The sequence below is a fragment of the Pecten maximus genome, chromosome 3 (assembly GCF_902652985.1).
Source record: "Pecten maximus chromosome 3, xPecMax1.1, whole genome shotgun sequence".
Classification (NCBI taxonomy): domain Eukaryota; kingdom Metazoa; phylum Mollusca; class Bivalvia; order Pectinida; family Pectinidae; genus Pecten; species Pecten maximus.
Window position 1 is genome coordinate 51,288,903 of NC_047017.1, and position 21,443 is coordinate 51,310,345.

At 36.5% G+C, this 21,443-nt stretch overlaps 1 protein-coding gene across 2 annotated transcripts in view; it reads right to left on the reverse strand.

Moving 5' to 3' along the window:
- Positions 1-13,626, reverse strand: part of LOC117324504 — a 52,167-nt gene extending 38,541 nt beyond the window's left edge. The window contains exons 1-2 of one of the 2 annotated variants that reach the window (XM_033880401.1): positions 13,156-13,626; positions 3,810-4,185 (exon numbers count right to left, since the gene is read on the reverse strand). In XM_033880401.1, the coding sequence (XP_033736292.1) occupies positions 3,810-4,002 (193 nt within the window). In that variant the 5' untranslated portion in view covers positions 4,003-4,185; positions 13,156-13,626. The remainder of the gene's footprint in view (positions 1-3,809; positions 4,186-13,155) is intronic. The other variant, XM_033880397.1, reaches the window with a different exon arrangement.
- Between the last annotated feature and the right edge of the window lie 7,817 nt (positions 13,627-21,443).

Sequence of the window (21,443 nt, forward strand, 5' to 3'; positions counted from 1 at the left end):
TCAACAAAAAGCAATGTTTGAAGCATTTAAAGAAAAAAGTCTCCATTTCTGAAATCCTTGCCAGAAATTGTTACTAATGATGATAAATTGGCAAACAACTTTGTCAAGGTAACATATACAGGGCCCACTCACCGATCATGGATAGCAGTTTGACAGTACAAAGGGCAGTTAACATGTACATGTCCAATACATTGTGGGCTTGTGTAACCGATCAGTTTATAAAATACATATTACTGAACTAGACCAACAGTGTAAACCACTCTGTCACTTTACATTGTCAGTTATAAAAGGGATGTGGGCAGACTTACAAGTACAATAAACACCCACAGAAAACATTTCATTATTGATCATTCCTATTTTCTAAACATAATGAATCTTGCAGTTTGATCTATTTACAACAATAAAATTTCATAAATATATTGCATGTGAACAACTTAATGATTTTATTCAAACAATGCTGTGATTTTCAGGCATTAAGTATTCTCATCAATACTATCAGGTAATTAAGTATTTCAGGGTGTGTGGGTGGTGGGTGGGGTGGAATGGGGGTTGGTAGTGAGTGGTGGGTGGGGTGGAATGGGGCTTGGTAGTGGGGGTGGGGGTGGGGGTGGGTGGGGTGGAATGGGGGTTGGTAGAGGGGGTGGGGGTGGGTGGGTTGGTAGAGGGGGGTGGGTGGGGTGGAATGGGGGTTGGTAGTGGGGGTGGGGGGTGGGGTGGGTGGGGTGGAATGGGGGTTGGTAGTGGGGGTGGAGGTGGATGGGCTGGAATGGGGGTTTGTAGTGGGGGTTGGTGGAATGGGGGTTGGTAGAGGGGGGTGGGTGGGGTGGAATGGGGGTTGGTGGTGGTGGTGGGGGGTGGGGTGGGTGGGGTGGAATGGGGGTTGGTAGTGGGGGTGGGGGGTGGGTGGGCTGGAATGGGGGTTGGTAGTGGGGGTTGGTGGAATGGGGGTTTGTAGAGGGGGGTGGATGGGGTGGAATGGGGGTTGGTGGTGCTGGTGGTGGGGAGGGGGGGGGAGTGGAATGGGGGTTGGTGGTTATGATTCTTTCAATCCTGTTTGTAATATTTTTTCACTTCATGAATTAATAAGTTTATGAAAATGTTAACAGTTCATTCAACCTTCCACACACATGGCCAACAAAAGACATTTTTTTAAAAACATTTTCAATGTCTACAAAGTATAAAGACAACAGACTAATTTAACAACACCACCTTCACCAACCAAGGATTATGACCTTCCAGTATGACCTTCCAGTATGACCTTCCAGTATGGTATTGGCTAGAGAAGATGATCAAACATTAACTCTAAACACAAATGGTTCATTTATAATCTGATCACATAAAAAAATTCAGGATAAAAGCTACAAAAAGTACAGACCTAAACCAAGAATGGCTAGGCAGCCACAGGTTTCTCATTCACTTTAATACGGCTTCATTTATTTATTGATGATAAAACTGAGTTGGAATGATTCATTGATCGGATTCTGCCTTTGGTATTTTCAAACTTGTGTAGACAATGCCATTAATTCAGTCTGCATCAGACCAGATCATTTGATCTTGTCATCCAGATTCCAAAAATTGTCAATAGTGACAAAAACATTCCACATTCCGTGTTAACATAATCCTGTTGATTGTCTTTTGAATGTCACATATAAATCATTATCACCACCTACACCAGGCATACTGATGCTGTCGGACCAACAGGAGATCGCTTTCCCTCTACTCTCTCTACCTAAGTTGGAGGAATTGATTAGTAGATTACGATTTTTATGGAGATATCTAGTTCGTATTGAATGATTGGTGTGTGTTAAAGAGAATTCTTTATATAGACATCCGTAGTACCTTTCAAACATTTACTTCACCGCCCATACATTTTCTGTCAATATATATAATCCTGGTGATACAATAATAGTCACGTCATAGATAGCAAGGCCGATGGCTTGATTGTTTATGACACTGAAATACTGTGTTACTGAAATACTGTACGACACTGAAATACTGTGTCACTGATATACTGTGACACTGAACTACTGTACGACTCTGAAATATTGTGTAACACTGAAATACTGTGTGTCACTGAAATACTGTGTCACTGAAATACTGTGTGACACTGAAATACTGTGTCACTGAAATACTGTGTGTCACTGAAATACTATATCCATCTTGTACAGAGTTCAGTAGAGGGTTGATTTCAGCTGTGACTATATCCATATTGTACAGGGTTCAGTAGAGGGTTGATTTCAGCTGTGACTATATCCATATTGTACAGAGTTCAGTAGAGGGTTGATTTCAGCTGTGACTATATCCATATTGTACAGGGTTCAGTAGAGGGTTGATTTCAGCTGAGTCTATATCCATATTGTACAGGGTTCAGTAGAGGGTTGATTTCAGATTAGACTATATCCATATTGTACAGGGTTCAGTAGAGGGTTGATTTCAGATTAGAATACATATGTATGTATATATATCCATATTGTACAGGGTTCAGTAGAGGGTTGATTTCAGATTAGAATACATATGTATGTATATATATCCATATTGTACAGGGTTCAGTAGAGGGTTGACTATATCCATATTGTACAGGGTTCAGTAGAGGGTTGATTTCAGATTAGAATACATATGTATTTATATATATCCATATTGTGCATAGTTCTTAAACTGGCCCCCTGTCTTTAGAATATTAAATCCTAAAGGAGATAATAATGTAGCATACATTCTTAGGGATCTGTTAAGCTAACCAGACATTAAGCATGCCCTGGTCCATTAAAGATGTCTCTGAACAATTAGTGTCAGGAACCATAAGAACATCATCCATGGCTGTATTATTGTGGTTAGGGAGGAGACAGCAACAGGACAGAGGAGGTGACCGACTCCCACAAAATCAATACCGAACTCAATTAGGTCCTTCACAAAGACGAGCAGGAGGATTCTTTTTCATAAGTTTGACAGCTTCACTGCCTACATACTACATACTACATCCCTGCTCCACAATGTTAGCAACTTTTCATGAATAAAGTATTTCTTTCGTATTTTTCATCAGTTTGACAATTTCATTACGATATACAACTGTACATACAAAGACGTCCATAGTGCCTAACTCACAATGATGAACAGTCAGTCAGAAATTGACAGCATTTAATTCATTTTTGTTCAGTTTCATTAAATATATTGCCCAGATCAAATTGTCAAATCTTCAAAGAAAGCACAAAAAATGGAGTGGTGGTAATAATGGGATACATGTATATATATTATATATAAAACAGACAAAATATGTATTTGTGTGGTGGTGGTGGTGGGGGGTGTTATATAATATATAAAATTATTATATAATTATATAATAATAGAACATGTACCAGGAATATCTTAATTCAGTTTTATTAGTCTGTAACCATTAACTAAGATTAATTTCTTATCCAACAATACAACATCAAACAATACAACATCCAACAATACCACATCCAACAATACAACATCCAACAATACGACATCCAACAATACAACATCCAACAATACCACATCCAACATCCAACAATACAACATCCAACAATACGACATCCAACAATACGACATCCAACAATACGACATCCAACAATACAACATCCAACAATACAACATCCAACAATACCACATCCAACAATACCACATCCAACAATACAACATCCAACAATACAACATCCAACAAAACATCCAATATCCAACAATACAACATCCAATATCCAACAATACCACATCCAATATCCAACAATACAACATCCAACAATACAACATAAACATTTGATATTTGAGTAAGAAGACGAAGTGGAATCGTTTACCTGAATCAAAACGGTTGGTCTTTGGTGTGTTCTTTGTGTATCTAAGACCAGGCACTGCATGTGGTTTGTTGGGTTGGACAGAGGTCATCTTGACAGTGTCTTGACCTTGGGGGTGTAGGTAGTCCTCAATGTCCACTCCCTGATTGGTGATCCCTTGACCACCATCAGAACTCCTACTGTGGGATTCATCCATTATTTCACAGCTATCAGGACCACCAAGGTTATTGACCTCTAATGACCTTAGGATTTGACACCTTGGCTAAGATGGACCAACAGAGGATGGAGTTTGTTCCATCCAATGTACAGCCTTGTGAGACATACACCAGTGTTTAGTGTGAAGGTTCACCAGCCACAGGTCCGCCTTCACTCTAACTACCTGAAATAAAAAGTAGACAGGTTGATCATTGTCACCATCACGTTTTACCTTCTACACAACCAGAACAGGAAACAACTTTAAACCACATTTTCTTTTTTCTGATTCAGACCATAGTTAACGGTGTAGACACCAACATAAAGAAATAATTGTATTCACATGCTTTATTGGGGCATTGGACAGCAACAAAATCTTAACAGTGAAAACATTTAAACATTTTTACACTGCCCATAAATCTAATAAAAAAGTCAATTTCATTCAGAGATACATGTTTTATTCAAATTCATTACCTACGGTAAAGTGTAGCCTATATCAAATATCAACAATGCCACAACTGTTTTAAAAGTTTATTTTATTAAGCAGGAAACCAAAACTTTAACAATTGTTTGTCCAGTACCAGTACATGTATATGAGAGAAAATGAAGGGAATAGGACACAATATCTGTACAGACCTCTCATCTCTTTCTCAAACCTCTCATTCAAAGTGACATTTTGGTACCTGCCCAATGATTGGGACATGCACAGGATATCAAACATTATGTATACACAAGAAAACTACTGATTAAATATACAAGTTCAGTTACACACAAAACAAAAGGCCCATAGAGGCTGTGTGATGGTTCATGGATTCAAAACAGGCATTTCAGCTACATAGTCTGATACCTAGCTTTTGTGGTTGTGCAATTGAGTGTCATGTCTATATATGTATCAAAGTTAAGCAATGTTGAAAGTGGTCAGCTGACCGCTCCGTTGTACCCCCAGTGCACATTACACCTGCATAGAACAACTGGTTATCACATTCAGTCTATGATTCTCTGCCTTGAAAACTTCATCCAAGAAAATTAGCAGCCAATATCTATAAAAGTATCTCCAATGCCCATTCAATTTGAATACTAAGACAGTCAATATATCTTATTCTAAGCCTTTCAGTTAATTAGAAGTCATTTGAGTGTTTCAACAAATTTGACCCCTATAATTACCTTGAATAAGGGTCAGGTGAGCTAATAAAACTGAACCAATTAAGATTGGGAGTTTTAAGGTCTGATTTATACAGTTTTCCTGATGACATAATTTTCATATAGAAAAATTAACGCTGTGTAAACCTAATCTAATCATGCAAGCCCTGTACTTAGGTCAAAATTTAAAATGAAGCTGCTAGAGTACTGACAAGTGGCTTTACGTACGTACAAGACAGACAGAGGTTTCACCGGTAGGGGACTTAAATAAGCACAAATAGGAAATAAGTGATAAATCAAATTTTTACATAGTGCTATGTAAAATGTCTGTCTTTTCATGACATATTTTTATGATACATATTTAGAATATCATTATCTATCAAAGTAATCTCCAATGCCCAGTCAATTTGATTACTAAGACAGTCAAATCATAAACTGCTGCATGTTTCATTGACAAAAAATGCCTTTACCTCTTAAAACACTTTACTTACACTTAGAGCCATTGATGCCCTGAAATTTTGATAAACCTACTGTGGTAGAGACCTTACCATACAAAATCATTACAGATATGGAAATTTGCAACATGAAACAAAAAGTCCAATATGCAGATCACTCAAATTTTCATTTATAACACACGTGATTTTCATTATACATGTATCGTCACAGATGATGAAAAAAATTGACAACTCCTAGTAAAGTGCCTCCGTCCTTGCCAATTTGGGGAAATAATAATAATACATATGTATTACAAAACCTTCCAAAACACTCAGCAAATATATTGTCATCACAAATATTTGACATTTCAAACATATTCTTATTACAAATATATTGTCATTACATATATATTGTCATTTCCAATTTATTGTCATCACAAATACATTGTCATTTCAAACATATTTTTATTACAAAATATATTGTCATTACAAATATATTGTCATTTCAAATATATTGTCATTACAAATATATTGTCATACAAACATATTGTCATTACAAATATATTGTCAAACAATCATATTGTCATTACAAATATATTGTCATTACAAACATATTGTCATTACAAATATATTGTCAAACAATCATATTGTCATTACAAATATATTGTCATTACAAACATATTGTCATTAGAAATATATTGTCATTTCAAATATATTGTCATTACAATTATATTGTCATTACAAATACATTTTTGTGGAGAATGTCAGTTTATCACAGTATGGTGTAAGTCACTATTGGTCCAATAAAACCACAATAGATTTTAAACATTCAACAAGTAATACAGAAGTCTCATATGCTCAGCAAAAATTTGTTCTCCAGAAAAAACGGATTCCGATGTAATTTGTAAGCTTCCTTTCTTATGTTCAAATCTGTATTAAATAAAATATTTACCGCACAATAAGACGATGCAATAGTTATCATAAGAGCCTGACCTTTTAATTGAGACACAAAAGAGTCGTCCAAATTCAAGTGCTCAAGATTGGCAAACAGGATATGATGACATAGTTTTTTTTTAAGTCAATTGAGTAAGGGTTTGACCTGACATGACCTTTGGTTAGAAACAATGAGTTGCTCTCGGTAACATTTCCCCTTTAGCATTAATCTTCTACGCACTTTTGACACAGAACCGAGGGCCACTTACAAACATTCATGTGACTATCTGTAATCGTGATGAGTGAATGTCGTCTCAACCCAATAACCCAGTCCTGCTATTAAAACCAACCAGCTGTATATATTCCAACTATTAATAACATACATTGTATAGAAATTTTCGACATGTCATCTTCCACAAAGGGTCAGGAAAGTTGAAGACCATGACAATGTAATTACAATGTAAGGTTGTTGTTTTATTTTTTTTAATAACATTTGATAGCATATGTGTTACAATGATTTATCAAAAGTTTCCAGTAGTCTACATTATTTACACGTAAGACGTAGATAACACACTCATTCATTTTGCCTTAGGCTATAGTTTGGCAACCCATTACGTCACAAGCATGTAACAGATATACATGTATACTGCGATGTCCATGTCAATCAAAGTGTGGAAACATTTAGGTATTTGGCACAGAATATGTTGTTAACCAATTTTAGTTGTAGACTGTGTCAATTATCTAGTAAACCTACCACCAGTAACATGATGTAGACTGTGTCAATTATCTAGTAAACCTACCACCAGTAACATGATGTAGACTGTGTCAATTATCTAATAAAACTACCACCAGTAAACATGATGTAGACTGTGTCAATTATCTAGTAAACCTACCACCAGTAACATGATGTAGACTGTGTCAATTATCTAGTAAAACTACCACCAGTAACATGATGTAGACTGTCAATTATCTAGTAAACCTACCACCAGTAACATGATGTAGACTGTGTCAATTATCTAGTAAACCAACCACCAGTAACATGATGTAGACTGTGTCAATTATCTAGTAAACCTACCACCAGTAAACATGATGTAGACTGTGTCAATTATCTAGTAAAACTATCACCAGTAACGTGATGTAGACTGTGTCAATTATCTAGTAAACCTACCACCAGTAACATGATGTAGACTGTGTCAATTATCTAGTAAAACTATCACCAGTAACGTGATGTAGACTGTGTCAATTATCTAGTAAAACTATCACCAGTAACGTGATGTAGACTGTGTCAATTATCTAGTAAACCTACCACCAGTAACATGATGTAGACTGTGTCAATTATCTAGTAAAACTACCACCAGTAAACATGATGTAGACTGTGTCAATTATCTAGTAAACCTACCACCAGTAAACATGATGTAGACTGTGTCAATTATCTAGTAAACCTACCACCAGTAACGTGATGTAGACTGTGTCAATTATCTAGTAAAACTATCACCAGTAACGTGATGTAGACTGTGTCAATTATCTAGTAAACCTACCACCAGTAACATGATGTAGACTGTGTCAATTATCTAGTAAAACTATCACCAGTAACGTGATGTAGACTGTGTCAATTATCTAGTAAACCTACCACCAGTAACATGATGTAGACTGTGTCAATTATCTAGTAAAACTATCACCAGTAACGTGATGTAGACTGTGTCAATTATCTAGTAAACCTACCACCAGTAAACATGATGTAGACTGTGTCAATTATCTAGTAAAACTACCACCAGTAACATGATGTAGACTGTCAATTATCTAGTAAACCTACCACCAGTAACATGATGTAGACTGTGTCAATTATCTAGTAAACCTATCACCAGTAACATGATGTAGACTGTGTCAATTATCTAGTAAAACTACCACCAGTAAACATGATGTAGACTGTGTCAATTATCTAGTAAACCTACCACCAGTAACATGATGTAGACTGTGTCAATTATCTAGTAAACCTACCACCAGTAACGTGATGTAGACTGTGTCAATTATCTAGTAAAACTATCACCAGTAACGTGATGTAGACTGTGTCAATTATCTAGTAAACCTACCACCAGTAACATGATGTAGACTGTGTCAATTATCTAGTAAAACTACCACCAGTAAACATGATGTAGACTGTGTCAATTATCTAGTAAACCTACCACCAGTAAACATGATGTAGACTGTGTCAATTATCTAGTAAAACTATCACCAGTAACATGATGTAGACTGTGTCAATTATCTAGTAAAACTACCACCAGTAACATGATGTAGACTGTGTCAATTATCTAGTAAAACTACCACCAGTAAACATGATGTAGACTGTGTCAATTATCTAGTAAAACTATCACCAGTAACGTGATGTAGACTGTGTCAATTATCTAGTAAAACTACCACCAGTAAACATGATGTAGACTGTGTCAATTATCTAGTAAAACTATCACCAGTAACATGATGTAGACTGTCAATTATCTAGTAAAACTATCACCAGTAACATGATGTAGACTGTCAATTATCTAGTAAAACTATCACCTGAGTAACATATGTACCAGGTATACATCATACAATGAGTATTAGTAAATCTCACAGTAACAAGTCTGCAAAGACCATGGAAATCAGTCTGCACTGCAAAGACTAGACTTCAAAGAAGGTAAATTTTTAAACTTTTTAAAATCAAAATACAGTTTTTAAGTTGTGATTACTTTTTAGTTGAGACTGGTTATCCAAAATGTTTCCTGAAATGGATACAATGGATATCAATCAGAATAAACCAGGGAAAATGTGGTGCTACTTTCCAATAAAACTTTAAAAAAAAATTTCATTGTAGTTTTACAACAAGTTATGTTGTTTACAGAAAAAAACCATTTACGAAATAATCACAAAATATAACAATATAGAAAAATTCAGAAAAAAATTAAATAAATAAGTTTTATGTCCCTACCTTTGGATAAGCTGTCAAGAGATTTGTATATTTAAGCTTTAAAATAACAATTGTGACAGTATATGGGAGCTCCTGATACACAGGAGTTACAGAACCAAAGCTGCTGGATGGCTGGACATCTGTAAACATTCCTACATATCACATGTAACTTGTTCCCACCACAGCTGTATGTACCGCTGTGCCTTTTATAATGTCAGTCTCCGCAACTACAAAGATTTTAACTATATGGCACCGTGCCTACAGCTGCACATACCACTTTGTAGTGGAAATCATGTACACTGAAAATAACCATGTATGCTGAGCAATTTTATACAATTTGAAATGATGAATCTGAATTACACACATTACATCATCAATTAAATTTTTACCAGTGCTTCCTCAAATGTCATATAACTTTATAGTCGAGAGATCATGACCTACTTAAGACCTGTGGCAGCAGTGGAAAGCCCCTAAAACTCACTGTGGTGTCTATAGTATCTGTGTTGAAGTGTACAGTATTAATCTGGGCCAAGAAAGACAATCCAAATATTAACAATGTTACCTCTAATACTAGATACTAGAGGTACTGTATATAAATCTGGCACAATCCAACACATATAAATACAATCTGGTGAACATGTGATCACTGATTACGTTTAAAAGAATCTACCTAATTTGACCAAATCACCATACTATGTATTTACAGAAAACACAAGTGGGAAAGTTCAATAAACCAAAGGGAAAGTTTTCATATGTAATCAAGGTTGAAAAAGCAACAATAGCTAAATTTTACATGCTCATTTTCTTAAATTTTCCAGAAAATGGCTGAAAAGACAAAAGATTTTATGGCAGGACAGTAAGGTTATTAAGCAAGTGAGGTTATTAAGCAATCCTTTTAATAGGCTTGAAATAAAATTCATAATCATATCCTCTCTCCCAGTTAAGATATAGGAGGAGGGGGTCGACATTGATTATGCAGAGCTTTAATGTATATATCCTAAGCATCTAAATATAACTAACGGCAATGGCATTTTATCCTAACAACATGATCTTATCATCAGATTGTATTCAGCGATAATTCTGATCACGATTGTCATCTTAAAGCTAACAATAGTGCTGTGCATTTTGACAAAAAGCTGATAAAAGTTATCTATGTAAAATCTTGCAACACCTACACATAAAGTACAGATTATACCACCAATAATGTTGACATATACATTTTGTACATATATACCCCATAAATGATTTTGTTTGTAACTAATCTGTCCAAACATTCTGTCACCTGTTGGTCATATTATATACTTCCTGTTAACGATGATCGATGGCACCAGCTGATAATTCCAGTCACTGTACATTGTTATAGCTCATAAAGTTACAAATAATTTTTTGGCATTTTTTCAGTACCCTAAGAAGAAAATACATTTTATGTTATTAGATATAATCACTATAAACAACCATGACTCTATTTGATCCTTTCAGAAAGAAGTACAATTGATAATAACAATGTTGAGACAAAGACAATTTACTGACTAATGCTCCCTTATTTACACACTGACTAATGCTTCCTAATTTACATACTGACAAATGCTCCCTAATTTACATACTAACCAATGCTCCCTAATTTACATACTGACCAATGCTACCTAATTTACATACTGACCAATGCTCCCTAATTTACATACTGACCAATGCTCCCTAATTTACATACTGACCAATACTCCCTAATTTACATACTGACAAATGCTCCCTAATTTACATACTGACCAATGCTCCCTAATTTACATACTAACTAATGCTCCCTAATTTACAAACTGACCAATGCTCCCTAATTTACATACTGACCAATGCTCCCTAATTTACATACTGACCAATACTCCCTAATTTACATACTGACCAATACTCCCTAATTTACACACTGACAAATGCTCCCTAATTTACATACTGACCAATGCTCCCTAATTTACATACTGACCAATGCTCCCTAATTTACATACTAACTAATGCTCCCCAATTTACACACTGACCAATGCTCCCCAATTTACACACTGACCAATGCTCCCTAATTTACATACTAACTAATGCTTCCTAATTTACATACTGACCAATGCTCCCCAATTTACATACTGACCAATGTTCCCTAATTTATATACTGACCAATGCTCCCCAATTTACATACTGACCAATGCTCCCTAATTTACATACTGACCAATGCTCCCTAATTTACATACTGACCAATACTCCCTTATTTACACACTAACTAATGCTCCCTAATTTACATACTGACCAATGCTCCCTAATTTACATACTGACCAATGCTCCCTAATTTACATACTGACTAATGCTCCCTAATTTACATACTGACCAATACTCCCTAATTTACATACTGACCAATGCTCCCTTATTTATACACTGACTAATGCTTCCTAATTTACATACTAACCAATGCTCCCTAATTTACATACTAACTAATGCTCCCTAATTTACATACTGACTAATGCTCCCTAATTTACATACTAACTAATGCTTCCTAATTTACATACTGACCAATGCTCCCTAATTTACATACTGACCAATGCTCCCTAATTTACATACTGACTAATGCTCCCTAATTTACATACTGACCAATACTCCCTAATTTACATACTGACCAATACTCCCTAATTTACATACTGACCAATGCTCCCTAATTTACACACTAACCAATGCTCACTAATTTACATACTGACTAATAATCAATGCTACCTAATTGATATAAATGTACTGATATAAATGTACTAACTAATGCTCCCTAATTTACATACTAACCAATGCACTCTAAGTCGGATGGCAACTACCTGTGTTTATCCCGATTATTTTTTATTGTTCATGATTTCAAAATTCTAATTAATCCTTCCAGTAACAGCAATTTTAATATTAAATGCAAGTAAAAAGAATAAATTGTCAACAGAATGTTTATAGATTTGTTTTTTCTTAGGCTTGAAAGACTAAGACTAGTTGTGATCACATCTATATCAGAGCCACAGGTTTGTGCTCAGACGACACGAGGGCTCCGATGGATGCCACTATCGGTGGTCTGGATCCCCCTCTGGTGGGACAATCTGGTACATCCACTAGGGCCGAATAACTCCATCACAGGCATAGACATAGGTATGGTGGGGTCCTGTTTGGTCCAGGGTGGAGCACCCTATCTGGGGTAGCATAAGATGAGGGACAGGTTTGGGACGTGGGGCTGGATAGAGTATTGGATGGGGGTCCTGATGAGTCTAACATTCTTTGTTGTTTTCAGAATTCTTATTCACAATGTAATTTTGTACCTCACTCTTATGGTTGTAGATACATGCAGTAATTGTGTCTCCACACCATTTTGCCACAGTCGTGAATACACATCCTTTTCCAATGTTACAATATTCACGATTTCAATTCTCATTGAAATGACTGACATTTATCAATCTTGTTTTCACAAAAATCCAAAATTGTATAAAAACAATAGCTAATGACTGACATATATGTTAATTTTAGTCATAATTTCTGTTATAAAAAGAGTCTTTTCTGAAAGGATAACAGCCCAAGTCTTCACAAGCTAAAGCATCGATGAAATCAAAATATACTATTGTACTGGTATCTTATATCGGGATATCAGTTTTATATATCTGTACACTGAACCCAAGTTGTATATAATGTACTCATCATTATAATGTAAAATACCTACCACACAAAAGATTCCACTTGTTCTGTGTTTGTAGAGCACTTAGCCTAAAGCCAATATACTACACGTACATCTCCAATGTAAGCACTACAACAGCCAAATTATATGGCATAGATGTTCCCAACACAGTTTAGGCAAAGAGGCAGAGCTATTGGACACTGATGCAGTGCCCAGCTGTAATCAATGTTTCTGTGGGTCTATGTCCATGTTACTGTAAATTCTGTCACAGCGCTGTCCCAATATATCATCTATAATTCCTTCATACAGCGATACACTGTATACAGGGTTCTACGCACGACTCACTTGATCGCTCATGTGGTTATAATATGTTGTGAACTTCATATAGACAAAATCATTTAAAAATACATATACCGGCTAAATAACACTGATTCAAACATTGATATTGTCAGTACCAAAACACTTACTGTGAGGTCAAAGGTTTTAGACAAGGTTAAAGGTAATGGTCTCTAGTGAACTCAACCAACACCGACACGTATATGACAGGTAACCGTTATACAGGTAAATACATCTACCTGTCTGGAGCTACAGGTGACATGGAACTGTTGTTAGTTTGGGTTACTCACCTTTGATGGATTGGAGGTGACATGCCATGCCCGCAGGCCTTCCACTGATCCGTGTCTGATTGGCGTCATCATAACACAACCCAAATATGGACAACAGCATTCACAAACTGGATGAGGAAAGATGATTTGAAAATCATTAATTTTTTTTTCTTTACAAATTAAGACAAAAGTTCTTAACTATACATTTATTTTCTACAAAACATTATTATTATTATCATGATCTTACATGACAAACTATTGTCCAAAGTAGGGTAGGCAGTTGTACATTTTCTATATCTATCGATCACTACATGTGTATCAAGCATCTAATCTATATCTTTATACAACTATCTACAATATTTTCATAAAGATACTGGTATTTAAATATACAGTTCTTTGAAAATCTGTAATACAATAACTAACATCTGTGACAAGATTGACATTTCAGTAATAAATGCCCTTAAAACATTATTTTCTCCATTAATAAAACATCTCTTCAGAAGTTAGATATTTTAAATTAATGTTGCTTTTTAACAATAAACTGTGAAAATTTAATCACAGAAAGTGATCCTTGAGGTAACTACATCGTATCACTAACCAAAGACATACTGTATCAGACATATTGAGAATAATCTTAAACCTTAATTCAGGCTTGATCTTACTGTATCAGGCATATTGAGAATCATCTTAAATCTTAATTCAGGCATTGATCTTACTGTATCATACATATTGAGAATAATCTTAAACCTTAATTCAGGCTTGATCTTACTGTATCAGGCATATTGACTTAAATCTTAATTCAGGCTTGATCTTACTGTATCAGGCACATTGACTTTAATCTTAATTCAGGCTTGATCTTACTGTATCAGGCACATTGACTTTAATCTTAATTCAGGCTTGATCTTACTCTATCAGGCACATTGACTTTAATCTTAATTCAGACTTGATCTTACTGTATCGGGCACATTGACTTTAATCTTAATTCAGACTTGATCTTACTGTATCGGGCACATTGACTTTAATCTTAATTCAGACTTGATCTTACTGTATCGGGCACATTGACTTTAATCTTAATTCAGACTTGATCTTACTGTATCGGGCACATTGACTTTAATCTTAATTCAGGCTTGATCTTTCTGTATCAGGCACATTGACTTTAATCTTAATTCAGGCATTGATCTTTCTGTATCAGGCACATTGACTTTAATCTTAATTCAGGCTTGATCTTACTGTATCAGGCACATTGACTTTAATCTTAATTCAGGCTTGATCTTACTGTATCAGGCACATTGACTTTAATCTTAATTCAGGCTTGATCTTACTGTATCAGACATATTGACTTTAATCTTAATTCAGGCTTGATCTTACTGTATCAGGCACCTTGACTTTAATCTTAATTCAGGCTTGATCTTACTGTATCAGGCACATTGACTTTAATCTTAATTCAGGCTTGATCTTACTGTATCAGACACATTGACTTTAATCTTAATTCAGGCTTGATGTTACTGTATCAGGCACATTGACTTTAATCTTAATTCAGGCTTGATCTTACTGTATCAGACACATTGACTTTAATCTTAATTCAGGCATTGATCTTACTGTATCAGGCACATTGACTTTAATCTTAATTCAGGCTTGATCTTACTGTATCAGACACATTGACTTTAATCTTAATTCAGGCATCTCTCCTATTCCGTTACCTTTAATCTCCCATATAAATCCTACTGAATACCAGCTAACTATGATGGTATATTGATACACAGATTTCCAATGAAGATTTAGTGTTGGTCTTGTGTAAACTAGATGTGTTGGTGCGACACAAATACCTCCAGTGGTAACCAAGAGAACTATGTTTCAGAAGTTAGATATATACAAATGACTTGTCAGAACATGTAGACCAAGGATGGGTTGCCTAAGTTAAGTACCAGCTGGCCTTGTTCGTACTTTATTTGGAAGTGAATTAACTTTCATTACAACTTGCACCAGAGATGAATGTGCTGTCATATTTAGTGCTCCCTTTATCAAGAGATTATACAATTTTGGTATATTTTTTTCAGTGATTTTTTTTTTAAATTCCCACTGGAGTTAGACAATTAAGGTCCTCCAGGTCCTCCAGTTTATGTGAATTTTTATATTAGAAACTTCTGATAATTCTGGATTGACCATATCCAAATCGGATCTGCATAATTATCCTTACACAACTACATAACAAATCACATTCCTATGTAATTACAACTGTTACATAGAATAAATGAACGGAAACAAAATCATGACAGAATGCCGGCCAAAGGTGTATAATGAAATATACACCAAAAATTAAATGATGGATGCAAAGAAAATTTCGATGAATCTTGTTTTTGCAAAAGCACAACAGAAAAATTGATATACCCAATGAAATACATAGTGTGCCTTTTTTGAAGACAAACTTTCTAAACAGATCAGGTATACATGTATAACGGTATCTGTCTGATCTGCCAGGATATTACTATACCCCTATCATTATGCAGCCTACCAGTAATTTTTTTCAAATATCACCTTATAAGCCTTTAATGGCTATGAACTTTTAACCTTGTAGTCAATCCTTAAGCTGAATAAATAAATTCATTCATCTATAAGAAACTACTGAAACATTTCTGGTATCAATGAAAATTACGTATGTAATATCATATATGCACAGTACTCCAACAATGTTAGAGGATATCACGGCAAGAAACTTATGATGGGTGCCGTGTAACCTTTAACTTCCCAAGGCACAGAATGCTAAATTTTCAAAGTCAGGATTTTGACTGTATCAAACTGTTAAATTACATTTAAGTGTTTAACGTCGTCATGTTGATACATGACAATAAGCATTCCTCCCCACCACAATCTTTGAGTTCAACTCCAGGGTGTGTCATAGTCTAACCCCAAAGGGAGCCTAAATTCAAATATCAGTACCCTCTACTACCTACACTAGCACCAAAAACTTTAAGTTGGAAAACCAATGCCGATGCCGGGTTGACAACATTCTAAGCTCTCCCTCTTCTTGGAAGAGACAAGCTAAACAAGAGGCCCAGACGGCCTGTATCGCTCACCTGGTTTATTTGAGCGAACATAAAAATAATGTTCATGTTATATTTGTTAATGTCTAAAACAATGCTACATTGTATATGTATTATTATGGGGTAAAGATCTCAACTGCTTCAAAGATATAACCTAGAAACGAAGTCAAGACTCAACATGATTGTGTTTAAAGAAACCTATTAAGTCCCTTGGAGGTGGGGAAAGACCCCTGGACTTATTTTTACATCAGGATTGTGTTCATCTCTTGATCTTAATAGTTTAAAAAAGAAATAAGTCCTTTATAGCAATATAGTCAAATTGATCCCTTTTGCCCCGCCCTTGAGGCCCCTGGGGGGATCAGCTGATCATTTGTATAAATTTAAATCCCAGCCACCAAGAGATGTTACCACTGAAATATCAATGTCAAACATTGTTTAGGTCCAGAGAAGAAGTCGTCAATACAAATGTATCAATATTGCCAAAAGAACCACTTTTGCCCCCCCCCCCCCCCCCCCCCCCTCAGGCCCCTGCAGGGTCAGCCCCATCATTTGTATAAATTTGAATCCCAGCCTATGGATGCTACCACTGAAATATCAATGTCAAACATTGCTTAGGTCCAGAGAAGAAGTCGTTAATATCAATATTGCCAAATGGACCCCTTTTGGCCCTGCCCCTTAGGCCCCTAGCGTGTCAGCCCTATCATTTGTATAAATTTAAATCCCAGCCACCTAGGGATGCTATCACTGAAATATCAATGTCATGAATTGCAAAGGTCCAGAGAAGAAGTCGTTGATATCAATATTGCAAAATGGACCCCTTTTGGCCCCGCCCCTCGGGCCCCTGGGGAGGTAGTCCCATCATATGTATAAATTTGAACCCCAGCCACCTAGGGATGCTACTGCTGTAATATCAATGTCATACATTGAATTTGCTTAGGTCCAGAGAAGAAGTCGTTTATATCCATAATACCAAATGGACCCCTTTTGGCCCCGCCCCTCTGGCCTCTAGAGGGTCAGCCCCATCATATGTACAAATTTGAATCCCACCCACCTAGGAATGCTTCCTACCAAATTTGGTTAAATTCTGATCAGCGGTTCAGAAGAAGAAGTCAATTGTGTTGATGGACGGACGGACGGACGATGGACGACTGATGCCTGACGCCACGGTATGGCATAAGCACACCTTGGTCCTTCGGACCAGGTGAGCTAAAAACAGGCTGAAGTCAGGCCATGATCATAGCAATTATTTATCTAAAAGATACCATATAGTTTAACATACCAATTGCTAAAAGATGAAATGTAAATCAATCATTCCTGTCGTTGTCTCTTCATACTGACTATATCTATGTGTGTTTGTGATGGCAATGCAGAAACTACTACTACTCTATTTTACATGTACATGTATAGTGTATTTATTTTAATCAAGTTATACATTGAATTTTAAATTAAAACCGTGGAGTTTTAAATCCTATTATAAACTATATATATACATACACTTTTCATAAAAAACATTGAAAAAATAAAATACAAGGGCCCAATGGGCCCGAATCGCTCACCTGCAATGCAGAGATCTTTTCATATATGGATCCTGCAGTTATTTGAAAGCATGCTTCAGGGCCAATATAATGTCTCTCGGCACTTTGGCTATTCAGAAGTCATTTAAAGATTTAAGCATACTTGATCAACGTGACCTTGAATGTGTCAGGGTCATTCATTTGAACAAACTTGGTAGCCCTTCACTCCAGCATGCTACAGACCCAATATGAACTCCCTGGGACTCTTGGTTATTGAGAAGAAGTCGTTTAAATATTTTAGCCTTTCTGACTCATGTGACCTTAAATGAAGGTCAAGGTCATTCATTTGAACAAACTTGGTAGCCCTTCACCCCAGCATGCTACAAACCAAATATCAACTCCCTGAGGCTCTTGGTTATTGAGAGGAAGTTGTTTAAAGATTTTAGCATTTCTTAACTATGTGACCTTGAATGAAGGTCAAGGTCATACATTTGAACAAACTTGGGAGCCCTTCACCCCAGCATGCTATAGGCCAAATATTAGGTCTCTGGGACTCTTGGTTATTGTGAAGAAGTCGTTTGAAGGTTTTAGCCTTTTTGACCCATGTGACCTTGAATGAAGCTCAAGGTCATTCATTTGAACAAACTTGGTAGCACTTCATCCCAGCATGGTACAGACCCAATATCAACTCCCTGAGAGTCTTGGTTATTGAGGAGAAGTCGTTTAAAGATTTTAGCCTTTTTGACTCCTGTGACCTTGAATGAATGTCAAGGTCATTTATTTGAACACTATTGGTAGCCCTTCAACCCAGCATGCTACAAATTTAATATCAACTCCCTGGGGCTCTTGGTTATTGAGAAGAAGTTGTTTAAAAATTTTAGCCTTTTTGACTCCTGTGACATTGAATGAAAGTCAAGGTCATTCATTTGAACACGATTGGTAGTCCTTCAACCCAGCATGATACAAACCCAATATCAACTTCCTGAGGCTTTTGGTTATTGAGAAGAAGTCGTTTAAACTGTTTAGCCTTTTTGACTCCTGTGACCTTGAATGAAGGTCAAGGTCATTCATTTGAACATTATTGGTAGCCCTTCAACCCAGCATGCTACAAACCCAATATCAACTCCCTGAGGCTCTTGGTTATTGAGAAGAAGTCGTTTATGGATTTTAGCCTTTTTGACTCATGTGACCTTGAATGACGGTCAAGGTCATTCATTTGAACACTATTGGTAGCCCTTCACCCCGGCATGCTACAAACCCAATATCAACTTCCTGGGGCTTTTGGTTATTGAGAAGAAGTCATTTAAAGATTTTAGCATTTTTTAACTATGTGACCTTGAATGAAGGTCAATGTCATTCAATTGAATAAACTTGGGAGCCCTTCACCCCAGCATGCTATAGGCCAAATATTAGGTCTCTTGGACTCTTGGTTATTGAGGAGAAGTCCTTTGAAGGTTTTAGCCTTTTTGACCCGTGACCTTGAATGAAGGTCAAGGTCATTCATTTGAACAAACTTGGTAGCCCTTCACCCCAGCATGCTACAGACCCAATCTCAACTCTCTGGGACTCTTGGTTATTGAGAAGAAGTCGTTTTAAAGATTTTAGCCTTTTTGACTCATGTGACCTTGAATGAAGGACAAGGTCATTCATTTGAACAAACTTTGTAGCCCTTCACCCCAGAATGCTACAGACCCAATATCAAGTCCCTGGGTCTTTTGGTTATATAGAAGATATAGAAGAAGTCATTTAAATTTGTTTAGCATATTTGACCCCTGTGACCTTGAATGAAGGTCAAGGTCATTCATTTGAACATTATTGGTAGCCCTTCAACCCAGCATGCTACAAACCCAATATCAACTCCCTGAGGCTCTTGGTTATTGAGAAGAAGTCGTTTAAAGATTTTAGCCTTTTTGACTCATGTGACCTTGAATGACGGTCAAGGTCATTCATTTGAACACTATTGGTAGCCCTTCACCCCGGCATGCTACAAACCCAATATCAACTCCCTGGGGCTCTTGGTTATTGAGAAGAAGTTGTTTAAAAATTTTAGCCTTTTTGACTCCTGTGACATTGAATGAAGGTCAAGGTCATTCATTTGAACACGATTGGTAGCCCTTCAACCCAGCATGCTACAAACCCAATATCAACTTCCTGGGGCTTTTGGTTATTGAGAAGAAGTCGTTTAAAATGTTTAGCCTTTTTGACTCCTGTGACCTTGAATGAAGGTCAAGGTCATTCATTTGAACACGATTGGTAGCCCTTCAACCCAGCATGCTACAAACCCAATATCAACTTCCTGGGGCTTTTGGTTATTGAGAAGAAGTCGTTTAAAATGTTTAGCCTTTTTGACTCCTGTGACCTTGAATGAAGGTCAAGGTCATTCATTTGAACATTATCGGTAGCCCTTCAACCCAGCATGCTACAAACCCAATATCAACTCCCTGAGGCTCTTGGTTATTGAGAAGAAGTCGTTTATGGATTTTAGCCTTTTTGACTCATGTGACCTTGAATGAAGGTCAAGGTCATTCATTTGAACACTATTGGTAGCCCTTCACCCCGGCATGCTACAAACCCAATATCAACTTCCTGGGGCTTTTGGTTATTGAGAAGAAGTCATTTAAAGATTTTAGCATTTTTTAACTATGTGACCTTGAATGAAGGTCAATGTCATTCAATTGAATAAACTTGGGAGCCCTTCACCCCAGCATGCTATAGGCCAAATATTAGGTCTCTGGGACTCTTGGTTATTGAGGAGAAGTCCTTTGAAGGTTTTAGCCTTTTTGACCCCTGTGACCTTGAATGAAGGTCAAGGTCATTCAAGGTCATTCATTTGAACAAACTTGGTAGCCCTTCACCCCAGCATGCTACAGACCTAATCTCAACTCTCTGGGACTCTTGGTTATTGAGAAGAAGTCGTTTTAAAGATTTTAGCCTTTTTGACTCATGTGACCTTGAATGAAGGTCAAGGTCATTCATTTGAACAAACTTTGTAGCCCTTCACCCCAGAATGCTACAGACCCAATATCAAGTCCCTGGGTCTTTTGGTTATATAGAAGATATAGAAGAAGTCATTTAAATTTGTTTAGCATATTTGACCCCTGTGACCTTGAATGAAGGTCAAGGTCATTCATTTTAACAAACTTGATAGCCCTTCACCCCAGCATACTACAGGC